The sequence below is a fragment of the Diospyros lotus genome, chromosome 4, assembly GCF_014633365.1.
Source record: "Diospyros lotus cultivar Yz01 chromosome 4, ASM1463336v1, whole genome shotgun sequence".
Taxonomy (NCBI): Eukaryota; Viridiplantae; Streptophyta; class Magnoliopsida; order Ericales; family Ebenaceae; genus Diospyros; species Diospyros lotus.
The window spans coordinates 28,641,089-28,654,488 of NC_068341.1; the positions used below are offsets into that span (position 1 = coordinate 28,641,089).

At 41.9% G+C, this 13,400-nt stretch overlaps 1 protein-coding gene across 7 annotated transcripts in view; it reads right to left on the reverse strand.

Moving 5' to 3' along the window:
• Window positions 1-13,400, reverse strand: part of LOC127799509 (sister chromatid cohesion protein PDS5 homolog B) — a 137,556-nt gene that overhangs the window by 12,302 nt on the left and 111,854 nt on the right. For all 7 annotated transcript variants that reach the window (XR_008022644.1, XM_052333597.1, XM_052333595.1 and 4 more), the window contains 8 exons: window positions 12,576-12,710; window positions 12,283-12,476; window positions 12,043-12,190; window positions 11,778-11,918; window positions 11,602-11,664; window positions 10,992-11,468; window positions 10,832-10,899; window positions 10,702-10,753 (listed from right to left, as the gene is read on the reverse strand). Coding sequence is in view for 6 of the 7 variants with exons in the window: in XM_052333597.1 (XP_052189557.1) it covers window positions 10,702-10,753; window positions 10,832-10,899; window positions 10,992-11,468; window positions 11,602-11,664; window positions 11,778-11,918; window positions 12,043-12,190; window positions 12,283-12,476; window positions 12,576-12,710 (1,278 nt within the window). In the remaining variant the exon portion in view is untranslated. The remainder of the gene's footprint in view (window positions 1-10,701; window positions 10,754-10,831; window positions 10,900-10,991; window positions 11,469-11,601; window positions 11,665-11,777; window positions 11,919-12,042; window positions 12,191-12,282; window positions 12,477-12,575; window positions 12,711-13,400) is intronic.

Here is a 13,400-nt window from a genome sequence, read left to right on the forward strand (position 1 = left end):
AAGTATTACCTCTGTTGAATAAGAGAACTTAGTGAGGTCTAGCCTCATTCTATTAAGATTTATAGTATGAATGTACAATAATTAAGACTAAAATTACTCCTAAAATTAAGGCCTAGTTGTCTACTAATCATAGCAAGTCTAATAGCCAATCGACAACTAATCCAACACTTCCTCTCAAGCTAGAGCATATAGGTCATATGCACCAAGCTTGTTACAAATGAAACTAATACGAGGACCCCGAAGAGACTTAGTGAAGATGTCTGTCAGTTGATCGGCTGAATTAACAAAACTTGTGGCAATATATCCAGATAGAATCTTTTTTTAGATAAAGTGACAATCAATTTCTATGTGTTTGGTCTTCTCATGAAAAACTGGATTTGAGGCTATATGCAAGGCAGCTTGATTATGGCAGATTAATTTCATTTGTGTCACCTTACCATATTTTAATTCTTGAAGCAATTGTTTCAATCATATAAGTTCACATGTTACCAAGACCATAGCATGGTACTCTGCTTCTGCACTAGACCTAGCAACCATATCATGCTTCTTACTCTTTCAAGATACCAAGTTGCCACCAATTAGAACACAGTACCCGAAAGTAGAGTGTATATCTGAAGGAGATCCTACCCAATTGACATCAGAATACCCAATCACCTGGGTATGACCCTTATCTTCAAATAACAATCCCTGATTTGGTGCACCTTTTATATATCTAAGAATGCAAATGGCAACATCCCAATGACTATCACATGGAGACTGCAAAAACTGACTAACTACACTGACTACAAAAGAGATGTCTGGCCAAGTGATAGTGAGGTAGTTTAGCTTTCTGACAAGTCAGCGATATCTACAAGGGTCAGATAATAGCTCCCCCTATCCTGGTAAGAGCTTGATATTCGGGTCCATGGGAGTATCAACCAGTCTACAGTCAAGCATGCTAGCCTCCTCAAGAATGTCTAGGGCATATTTCCTTTGCAAAATAACTATGTCTCTTGTGGACTGGGCCACTTCAATGCCAAGAAAATATTTTAATTTACCCAAATCTTTAGTTTGAAAACGGTTGTAGAGATGTGTCTTCAGTTGAAGGATACTATCTTGATCATTTCCAGTGATGACAATATCATCCACATAAACCACTAAATAAATGCATTGACCATTGGATGAGTGGCGATAAAAAAGAGAGTGGTCAGCCTCACTACAAATCATACCAAATTCCTGAATAACTATACTAAATCATCCAAACCAAGCTTGCAGAGATTGTTTCGGGCCATAAAGAGAGCAGTGAAGTTTGCATACTGATCCAGACTCTCTCTGAGCAACAAAGCCAGGCGGTTGCTCCTTATAAACTTCCTCTTGGAGATCACCATGAAGAAAAACATTCTTAATATTCAACTAATAGAAAGGCCAATGATTCATTGCAACAATGGATAAAAACAAGCGCACGGAGGTAATCTTAGCTACCGAAGAAAAAGTGTCACCATAATCCAATCCAAAAATTTGAGTGTAGCCTTTGGCAACCAGGTATACCTTAAGGCGATCAATCTTCCCATCAAGACCAACCTTCACAGTATAGACCTAGCGACAACCAACAGTAGATTTACCAAGAGGAAGAGAAACCAATTCCCAAGTGCCATTAGAATGTAGAGCATCAATCTCAAAAACCATAGCTTGGCGCCACCCTAGATCTAAAAGTGCTTCACTGGTAGTTTTAGGAATAGTAATAGAGGATAAAGTAGACACAAAAGCATAATAAGGGGAAGCTAAGTGATGATAGCTAAGGAAGGTGTATGTGGTTGCAAGTAGAGCGTATACCTTTTCGAGTGGTAATGGGTTCAAGAGAAGGGTCAACATCTGGCTCAAAAGCAACTGGCTGGTTCGAGGCAAGTGAAGATGTCGGAGCACGAGGTGAGTTATCAGGTTCTTCATCAGCAGTCGTAGGAGGATGTGAAAGGCGATGATAAACCTGAATGGGACGTTCAGGGACAATAGGAGCAGTATCGAAGGAAAGAAAACAAAGGTAAGGAGTGGGAAAAATCTTAGAAACTAGACGACTCCCGATAGGGGGAGGAAAGAAAGAAGGGAAATGCCTCAAAAAAGGTAACATCAGCAGAGATTAAATAACACTGGTGATCAGGAGAGTAACACTGATAGCCTTTCTGAAGTCGTGAGTAACCAGGGAAATGCACTTAACAGTCTTGCCTAAAAGTTTGGGACGACTAGGGGTCATGTCATGAATAAAACAAGTGTACCCAAAAACACGAAGTGGAAGGAGATAAAGACTCTGAGCAGGGAAAATGATAGCGTGAGGGACCTCATGCTATAAGACAAAGAAAGGTATCCGATTAATGAGATAACATGTGTCACGGAAAGGGACCTAGAACGGATACAATCTGTAGCTACGAATCTTGGTTTATTTTTGCTTACTTTGTTGTAATTCTGTTAATTTCCTTGCTGTAATTGCCTTAGTTATATTAGCTAGAAGATTCCCAACGTGGGGGGAAATTAGAATAGGACAAGAAGTAGTTATAACTGCATGGATGAGGGAATCTGCTGTAGCAGTTCCCCACCGCTGAGTGCTATATATTCTCAGCTAGTTGGAGTGAGAGGCATTAATGAGAATATCAGAATTGCTTCCCCTCTCTCATTCTTAACTCTCTCTCTCTCATTCTACATTCTCGTTCTCTCCCTCCCTTGCTCTGTTCCGTTTTGTGTTAGTCGAACCCCTCTCCTAATTCAATCTGAGCTAGGAGCAATGGTCCTCACGGGTGTGCCGTGACAATTTGGTATCAAAGCCACCTTTCCTTGGACAACCAAGAAGGAAGTCGGTAATGGCAGAAGGACTCGTATGAAGAACCTGGAATCACAACTATAGCACACCAACTCGGCCATGACCGATTGTCAAAATCGGATCGACTAGCTGGAGTTAGGAGCTACCCATAGCCATGAGGCTATCATGGCGTTGGACAGACGAGTGGAGAACTCCATGGATGGAATGGAGCGGAGGCTGGAAGGGTCCATTGCCGGAGTGCGAGATGAATTGAGTGCTCAAATGCAACAGTTCATGGTTATGTTTGCCCCCAGAACCCAGTCAGGTTGTCTCCTGACTTTCCACTTTGAGAGCACACAGAACCAATCCTATAGAGGAATAAAACTAACGGGGAATGTGAAACCTCGGAGATTGGAGCGGACCCAGAAGAGGAGCTGGCGGGATTGATGGACAGGGCCCGGGACAGGCCTGTTAATCCTCACGCAGGATTTCCGATGCCTCGGATGGATATTCCCACCTTCGAGGGAATTAATCCTCGGTGGTGGCTAAGGAAGTGCGAAAGGATGTTTGAGTGGTATGGCATCCCTGAAGGGCAGAGAGTACCCCTAGCTACGGCGCATTTCAATGAAGTGGTGGATGCCTGGTATCAAGGAAGCCTTCGGCAGGGTAGGATCTACACTTGGGGGGAATTCTCGGAGAAGGTATGCAAGAGGTTCGGGGAAAGAAGTATGGAGGATGTTGTAGAGGAGTTTAACAAACTGAGGCAAACTGGAAGTGTGGAGAGCTACCAAAAGCGCTTTGAGGAATTGAGATCTTTCATGATCCAACACAACCCTCACCACTCGGAGGCTTATTTTGTGTCAAGTTATTTAAGTGGCCTTAATGATGAGCTCAGACCAATGGTGAAGGTGTTGAGACCCCGATCAGTTGAGCAAGCCTCCGAAAACGCTAGGCTGCAGGAGATGGTGGTGGAAGCCTTAATGAGAAAGCAAAGACAGCAAACTAGGGGTATGGTAGGAGGGCCATCTAATGCTACTGGAAGACACTCCAACCGGGATCAGATGAGAGGAAGTAGTGGGGTGAGAGGGATGCCAGGCCCCAACCCAACTTCTTTTGGAGAACAACTAAGGGAGCAGAGAAGGCTGGCGGGATTGTGCTTCCGGTGTGGACAAAAATATCATGTAGGCCATCAGTGCAAAAGGCAGATACTGTTGCTAGAAGGTAATGAGGAGCCAAAACAAGCGGTAACGGAGGAAGAAGAGGAGGAGGAGGCCAAAGAGGATAATGGGGAGATATCCATCCATGCATTGAAGGGGGTACCTAACAGTAAAATAATGAAGGTAGAAGGTCGAGTTAGGGGGAAAGGCCTAATGGTCTTAATTAATGAAGGCACAGGTAAGTTGGGGTGTCAGCTCACTGGGACACCTCCTCTGAGTGTGACTGTGGCCAATGGCCAGCAATTGATGAGTATATCAGCGTGCAACGGATTTCGTTGGGAGATGCAGGGCGAACCCTTCGAAGCAGACCTCAGATTGTTACAACTGGGGGGATGTGACGTGGTGCTGGGGGTGGATTAGATGAAGGGAGTAAGCTCGATCAGTTTTGACTTTAATCGAATGGAGGTGTCATTTGAAAAGGAGGGAAGGAGAATGATACTGGCAGGAGGCAAGGAAATCGGAGCATGCAAAATGATGACAGTAAGGAAGTTACAGAAGGTGCTCAAGGGGAAATGGAGTCAGCTGGCCAATCTATTCTCCATCATAACTTCGGAGGAAGTTCTAGGAGGGCAGGGGAAGGCCTACCTAACGGTCAGCTCAATTGGGGAGTCCTCTGGCCAGGTAAATCACTTAGATTGCATTAATGAATTGTAGGCAGATTATGAGGACCTGTGCATGGAACCTAATTCCCTACCTCCTGCCAGACCATATGACCATACCATTCACCTAAAGCCGAATACTGAACCCATTAATGTAAGATCCTATCGGTACCCACATCTCCAAAAAACTGAAATAGAGAAAATGGTTAGAGAAATGCTTCAATAGTCCCTTATCAGACCCAGCCAAAACCCCTTTGCTTCACCCGTCCTATTAGTCAAAAAGAAAGTTGGGTCATGGCGATTTTGTGTGGACTATTGCCAACTTAATGCCATAACCATTAAAGATAAGTTCCCTATACCCTTGGTGGAAGACCTCTTAGATGAACTTCACCATGCCAAAATCTTTTCAAAGCTTGATTTGCGTTCGGGGTATCACCAAATTAGGATGAGACCGGACGATGTACATAAAACAACCTTCAGAACCCATCACGAACACTTTGAGTTCTTGGTAATGCCATTTGGGCTTACCAACGCCCCGGCCACCTTTTAGTCCCTAATGAACCGGATATTTGAACCTTATCTTCGGAAATTTATTCTTGTGTTCTTTGACGACATACTAGTTTACAGCCCTTCCCTTAGCCAGCACCTAATTCACCTCAAAATCACCTTGGGAATCCTCAAGTCTAACCAGCTTTTCATTAAAAAATCTAAGTGTGCATTTGGTTAAGGGCAGTGGAGTATTTAGGGCACATTATATCCAAAGGAGGGGGGGTTAGTACAAATCCAAAGAAGGTGGAGGCAATGGTGTCCTGGCCAAGGCCTCAGTCCGTGAGAGGTTTGAGGGGATTCCTTGGCCAAACTGGGTATTACCGGCGGTTTGTTAAAAATTATGGGATTATCAGCAAACCACTAACCGAACTGCTTAAAAAGGGAAATTTCAGCTGGGGACCGGAGGCAGAGAGGGCTTTTGAGGAGCTTAAGAGGGCCATGAGCAGAGTGCTGGTGCTGGGGCTACCTGATTTTAGCAAGCCCTTTGTCTTGGAGACTGACGTGTGTGGAACGGGTGTAGGGGAAGCCTTGGTGCAGGAAGGGAGGCCCTTGGCGTTCTTGAGCCAAGCTTTGGGCCCGCAACATGTGGGGCTGAGTATATATGAGAAGGAGTTATTGCGGTGCTAATGGCTGTTGACAAATGGAGGCACTACTTGGAAGCGGGGAGGTTCACGATTAGAACGGATCATGAGAGTTTGAAGTTTTTACTACAACAAAAACTACAAACACAGTTGCAAAGGAAGGGCATGGCCAAGTTGGTGGGATTGGATTACTTGATACAATACCGGAAAGGGAAAGAAAATGTAGTCGCTGATACATTATCAAGGTGTCATGAGGAGGGGAGTGTGGTAGCTATAACTACTTTTATCCCAGAATGGTGTCAACAAGTGATCGAGAGCTATGAGGGGGATACAACAGTGAAGAAGTTGCTGGAAAAGTTGGCCATAGGATCAGAGGGAGTTGAAGGATATACGCTGGTGGATGGAATGTTAAGGCATCAGGGCAGGATTGTCATTGGGAATAAAGAAGATCTCAAGAAGAAAATCCTGTAGTCATTACATGAATCTCCTTTGGGAGGGTACTCGAGCATCCAAAATACTTACCTCCAGGTGAAAAAACTCTTCCATTAGCCCAGGTTAAGAGCTGAGGTAAAAAGGTTTGTGTTGGGTTGTGACATTTGTAGGAGGTGTAAGGCTAAGAATGTGGCCTATCTGGGGCTGCTACAGCCACTGTCGGTGCCCGAGCAAGCTTGGTCTAGCATCTCTATGGATTTCGTTGAAGGCTTGCCTGGGTCTGAGGGGAAAGATAGTATCATGGTGGTGGTTGATCGATTCACGAAATTTGCTCATTTTATAGGATTGGCCCACCCTTATACAGCCCAAGAAGTGACCAGAATTTTCATGGATCAAGTGTCAGCCTTGCATGGGGTTCCGACTACTATTATCTCCGACCGAGACAAGGTTTTTACAAGCGCCCTATGGAAAGAACTTATGAAGGCATTGGGTGTTAAGCTGAACATGTCTTCAGCCTACCATCCTCAGACGGATGGCAACACTGAACGGATCAACCAAGGTTTGGAGAATTATTTGAGGTGCATCTGCATCTTGCAGCCCAAGAGTTGGCACAGGTGGTTGTCTTTAGCCCAATGGTGGTACAATTCCAGCCAACACTCTTCCCTAAAAGTGTCTCCTTTCGAGGCTCTCTTCAGTTATAAGTGTTAGTGTAGGTGCTCTAAACCCAATCAGATTGGGCAAATTGTACACTGACATTTGTAAACATATTTTATATTGAATAAAGAGTTATTTAATTCTACAAGAAGTCGTTCTATTAGTTTCTTGTTATTAATGTAATGATCGGATGAAACTAGATAGAAGTCCATATGATATATACTGTGATTAATCTATAAAGATGTGAGATGATGCATCACAGTTTCTCGACATCATTAAATGTCCCAAGTCGTAGCAATGTCAAGAATGGACATTGACAATTGCGGTAAGACTTGTATGTGCTATGTTTTTGCTATGTGATAGCAATGGGGGCCTCACACCCATAGGCATAGGGATGCTTAGACAAGTACATAGATGACCAATGTTGGAGAACGTGTCACTGGACATGACTCGCCATGAGAATCCATTTTGATTATATGTTGATGGAATTCTCATACGAGATGAGTGTAACTAATCCTTGGACCTGAGGTTGTCACGGTCATCTCATAAGAAGACTAATATGCTTTGACATCGTTTCGATGGGCCTAGATAAAGGCTGCACGTGGGCAATCGTTGGGCATATCGTGAAGCTTATGGAGATGGGTGCGTAACCAAGATGGGACTCGTCTATCCCTTGATAAGGATGATGTATCTAAGGCGCCTTCGGTGAATATTCACCTTAAATCTATGGCCATAGTGAAAGAGATCAATAAGGAGTTATTGATTCACTTTCTATTAAGTGAAGATATCCGGATGACCGAAGAAAGACTTATGTGATCATAATCAAGCAACACATTGCCAACTTGAGATCACATAGGATACAATGACGAAAAAATCGAATTACACAGTAACCATACTCGTGAAAGGTTATTTGCGGATTATGAATCCTTCTGAATAATTGGGTAGGCATGATGCCTTGCTAGAGGCCAATCTTGTCTTATGTGTTTGTACCGACACATTGCCAACATATTCGGGAGCCTAATGATTCATACGCAATAGACACAGTCCCTGGCTTAAATCAGGAAAGTGGACGTATGGTTAAGTGGGACACTTCGGCAAGAAGTTGTGTCGTCGTAGGTTCTCACGAGAAAAGAACAAACAGACGTAATGACGTCGATATGACGAGAGGTCATCATAAAGGAAAGAATTTCCTAAAATAACAATTGATTAAATTAGAAAGAAGTTTCTAATTTAATAATTTGGCCTTAATTTAATACTTGGGCTAAATAAAGTATTTGGGCCAAATATTAAATTAAATTAAATATTTGGGCTAAATTAAATTTGAGTCAAATATTATATTTGGGTCAAATATTAAATATTAAATGTTTGGGCTTGAATTAGATTTGGGCCAAATATTTTATAAATGGATTTGAGCCATTTTAATTTCTAATTGGGCTAGGATTAATGGGCTAGCCCAATCCATGTCCATTAGGGTTTGGGAAACCCTAGGAGGTTGCTTCTCTATAAATAGCCCTTTATGGGATGCCCAAATTAAGCCTTTTATTTTGTTGGTTTTCAAGAGTTGAAAATCGATTATTTTCCCGTCCATTCATAAGCCTTGTTAGGAGAAGGAGCTAGCACTCCTATTCCGCTCTACTCGCCAACGGACGCGCGCCGCGTATCACAAGTTAGAGGTCGGACACTTGGACGGTTCGAATCTGCAAACGACTCGAAAATCTAAAGGTTAGATTTACTTTATTATGTATGTGATTGTTTGATTTCGATGTTGATCCAATCGCCGGGATCGGGGTAAGGTTCAATTTTTTTTTAACTATGTTGCTTGCCCCGTAGCGATCTTACTTTACTTTCAATAAGCCTCCCTTACTACCAGCTTCAGGAGAACATTCCACCGCGACCTCAGTGGAAGAGTATTTGCAGCAGAGAAGGGAGGTGTTGCGGCAGCTCAAACAAGAACTGGCTACAGCTCAAAACAGGATGAAGCAAGCTGCAGATAAGAAGAGAAGTGATAGGGAATTTGAGGTCGGGGAGAAAGTCTACTTGAGGTTAAGGAGGCACCACCTAAAGGCTATCACTAAAAGGCGGGTCTCAAAGCTTGCCCCTAGATATTTTGGGTCTTTTCCCATATTGGAAAGGATAAGAAAGGTGGCCTATCGACTACAACTTCTAGAGAGAACTCGAATCCACCTAATTTTCCATGTCTCCCAGTTAAAGGCAGCAGTAGGGACTGGGCAAGTGGATCCCACGATGCCCACTCTCTCTGAGGGAGAGGATAGCTTGGAAGAATCGGAAGCTATTTTGGATAGGCGAGTAATTCACAATCAAGGGGTTCGCTCATTCAAGTATTGGTGAAATGGCAGGGGGGTGCAGCAGGAAGCGAGACTTGGGAATATCTGCCTAGCTTGCTCACTCGGTTTCCCAGAGCTGCCAGTCTCCTCAACATTTCTTGAGAACAAGAAAGCTCTAAGGAGGGGGGAATTGTCACGGAAAGGGACCTAGGACGGATACAATCTGTAGCTACGAATCTTGGTTTATTTTTGCTTACTTGTTGTAATTCTGTTAATTTCCTTGCTGTAATTCTGTTAATTTCCTTGCTGTAATTGCCTTAGTTATATTAGCTGGAAGATTCCCCACGTGGGGGGAAATTAGAATAGGATGAGAAGCGGTTATAACCGCATGGAGGAGGGAATCTGCTGTAGCAGTTCCCCACCACTGAGTACTATATATTCTCAGCTGGTTGGAGTAAGAGGCATTAATGAGAATATCATAATTGCTTCCCCTCTCTCATTCTTAACTCTCTCTCTCATTCTACATTCTCGTTCTCTCCCTCCCTTGCTCTGTTCCGTTTTGTGTTAGTCGAACCCCTCTCCTAATTCAATCCGAGCTAGGAGCAATGGTCCTCACAGGTGTGCCATGACAACATGCAGTGAGAACAACATTAGCCCAACAAACACCATCGATGATGGGAAACCCTGTCATGGTTGCATTGTTTCCCCATTGATTGATGGCATCCCATCAATGAGGAAACCCCAACACTGTCAATGGCATTGCACCGATGGGGAAATCCCAAAACTATTGGTAATGGGGTTTCCTCATCACGATATGTTGCAACGGTGCGGAAATTTCATCTTCAATCTCAATGCCTCTTATCTCTTTGTTTAGCAACCACATCACAATTTACCCCTGCATCGTCTCCTTTATAAAATTGGTCAGCAATGATAATAGTGGTTGGCAATAAATTGACTTGAGAGAGAGAGAAAGAGAGTTTGCAATTTGGCTTGCTCGCTAGCAAAGTAAAGATGAGAGAGATCTAACAAAACTAAAAGAGAGATTGGAGAGAGAAAGGAGGGTATTTTTTATATTTAGAAAAATGAAATGATGTTAAGTTAATGACAGGAAAAGAATTGCAATGTAGTATCAAAAGTTAAGGGTAATCTCTATCACTTCTCAAACCTCAAGGATACTTCCTACAATTACTTTAAAGTTCAGGAGTACCATGGCCATTTCCCCTTTTCCTTGGGGCATGTGTCTGTTGGTGGGTGGGTTTGTGTGTGTGTGTGTGGTGGTGCGGGGGGGGCGGCGCGGGGGGCGGTTGGACACCTTTAATGAAATGAAAAGCATTCAACAAAATGTAAGTGTGGCATGGGTGTGTGTGTTGGGGGGGCGCGGGGGGGGGGGGGGGGGGGGGGGGGGGGACACCTTTAATGAAATGAAAAGCATTCAACAAATTGTAAGTGTGGCATGGGTGTGTGTGTGTGTGTGTGGGGGGGGGGGGGGGGGGGGAGGTTGCAGGAGGGGACATTTAATGAAATGAAAAGCGTTCAACAAATTGTAAGTGCAGAGGTATAGATTAAACTACAGAGGAAAAAAGAATACAGTCCTTTTCCATAAATGGATCTTTTCACCTTGTGAGTATCTTTGCCGCAATCAAACCCAACCACTGTGCCTGAGTAGTAACTGAAAAGTAGAACAACAACTAGATAAGATGACCACAAATGGCATTGCAAAATGTAACTCAGAAATGCAGATCCTCACCATTCTCCAACCGTGGACCATAATTTTATCCGCTTTCCGACTAATTTTTGACTCTTGCTTCTACCATCCTGTTTGATTCCAAACCATAATAAATTCGAAGTGGCCGTGATGCAAGCCAAATACATCAATTATCCTCTAACCTAGCACGATATGGATATACCTTTAAGCTACAAAAAGCTGCAGCTCGTGTAAACTTGGAAGGATGATCCCCAGCAACGTTAGATTTTCTAACCGTGCGATTTAATATCAAAGAAGCAGAATCTTTTAAACCTTCCTGCAGACTGGGTGAGGATTTTATAGTCACAGAATCACAAGAAGATGGAGGCTGGTTTCTTGCAATAACTGGTTCAGAATTTCCCAATGCACCATCCTCTTGCTCATCATATATAAAGAACTCATTGTGCAATTCGAGTGATCCAGGAGGAGATGGAGAGAGAGTCCTCTTTTTTCTTTGTTTAGTTTGATTTTCCTGATTCAAAGTTTCATGAGTCTCCTTTCCATGAACAAAGATTCCACTTTGTTCTTTTGTCACATTTATAAAGGAATCATCATTCTTCCTCAGTGCAGACTTTTTAATGCCTGTCTGTGAAACATCCCCCTCGCTTTTCTTGCCATGCTTAACGAACATGCTAGAAGACTGATAACATCAACATCAAAGCCATTTCCAAACAATGATTACGACTATGACAGAGCACCAGTAAAAATAATAGAAAAAAGAAAGGAAGCATAAAAGAAAGAAGTATGAATAACGGTGGACATAAGAAAGCTACCTGAAATATCTGAGATTGAAAACTAGAAATGACGCTCTTAGCAATTTTTGCTTTAAAATGGCACTGATGCACACAACTTCAAGTTAGTTTGTAAAAAAATTCAAAAGTTTAAAACAATATGGAACGACTTAATAATCAGAAGCAGTCCACAGTGAAAATATCAGCATGGAACTTGCCTCCTCTCTTTTTCCTGCAGCACTTATTCTGTACAATGAGGATGGCAACAATATCAAACGCAGTGTATGTGAAACTGGGATGGCACTGTGATTGAATTCATTTAATATGGAAATTCCAAAGTCTGCTAGAATATGCAATTTCTGCAACATAAGAAACAAGTTTTAAAAATATACTCAAAGCACTTGTGGACAGGCAATATGCACTTTTTAAAATAACAAAAAAAAAAAGAGAAATATGCACTTTTAAGAGAATCACAACACTTACGGGAGTTTTATGAACATCAACAGCATCCTCTGCTCTCATAATAGCATAAAAAATACTTCTCAGACAAGAGACAGCACCATTGACAAAATCCATGTCACCATCCACAGAACTAGAATTAACTAAAGCTTGCAGAGTGAATACAAGTGGACTGCAAAAGGAAGAAAATATTAAAATAAAAATCATAAACACTAATATTTGCCTATAAAATAGTAATATGTTCTGTTGCATTAATACATCTACCTGAGAAACTGAGAGTATATTTCTTCATCTTCACAATCTCCAGGTGGAAAATCGGAATGATGAGCAAGAACATGGATCAGGAATACCACAATATATGCAGGGTGCTCAGTCACTCCTAGCTGCTTATTAGGAGCCTGGCAAATTCTAAACTTTCTGCTATACTCCCTTATGAATTCTGCCATATATTTCAGAGACTGAAGATGGAGAACAAGTCAGCAAAGAATGCAAGATAAACATCTTAAAATATATGCTAAATCCATATCCCATGAACAAACAAGAATACTTAAACCTACATCCTCCTGCAGATCGTTTAGCGAATCCGAAGCAGAAAATGCAAAAGCACATGCATATTTGCTAGGTACAGCATGCTGCTTCAAGAGCTTGTATGTTTTGTCAATAAATGATCTGCGTATGAAAGATAAAGAGGCCTGACATGTAACAGAAAAAAAAAAAAAAAAAAAAAAAGAAAGACTGATCAGCAACATAATTCATGTGTATTTAGAAAATGAACAATCAAAATAATCAAATAATCATGCTTAAAAGTGGAGCGAGCAATTAAGACATTGATGACTAAACCTTGAACAAGAAATGCAACCCATAACCTAATACATTATGAATCACTCAATAAATAAACAAATACCTAAAACAAAAACAAATTCAAAACACAAAAGGGCGCATCTCATCTGAAGTCAAGATAGCCTTATCTGGAGTTGAATCCCATAATTGGAAGTGTTATCAAACAAATAAAGAAATCAAACTCAAGCCAAAAACTAGAAAAGAAGACAATCCTTAACCTAGAATCCATAGTCGTAGTACATAAATGTACAACACAAGAACAACATTTATCTTAATCCCACTATGCAGGGTTGGCTAGGTGAACTCTACCTCACCAATCATTTCAATGTATGGCCTCACCCTTTGTGCTAAAGATATGGTTCAAATTAGATTAAATTATGATTAGATTAGATGTGATCAGATTAAATATGATTAGATTGGAGTTGATTTAGATTGGATTGTATTGTTTTGAATTCAGTATATTATTGGTTAGTGTTGGAGACCGGAGATGTGTGTGATCTGCATGTGATATGCAGATAAGGAGATATGCATGTGATATGTGG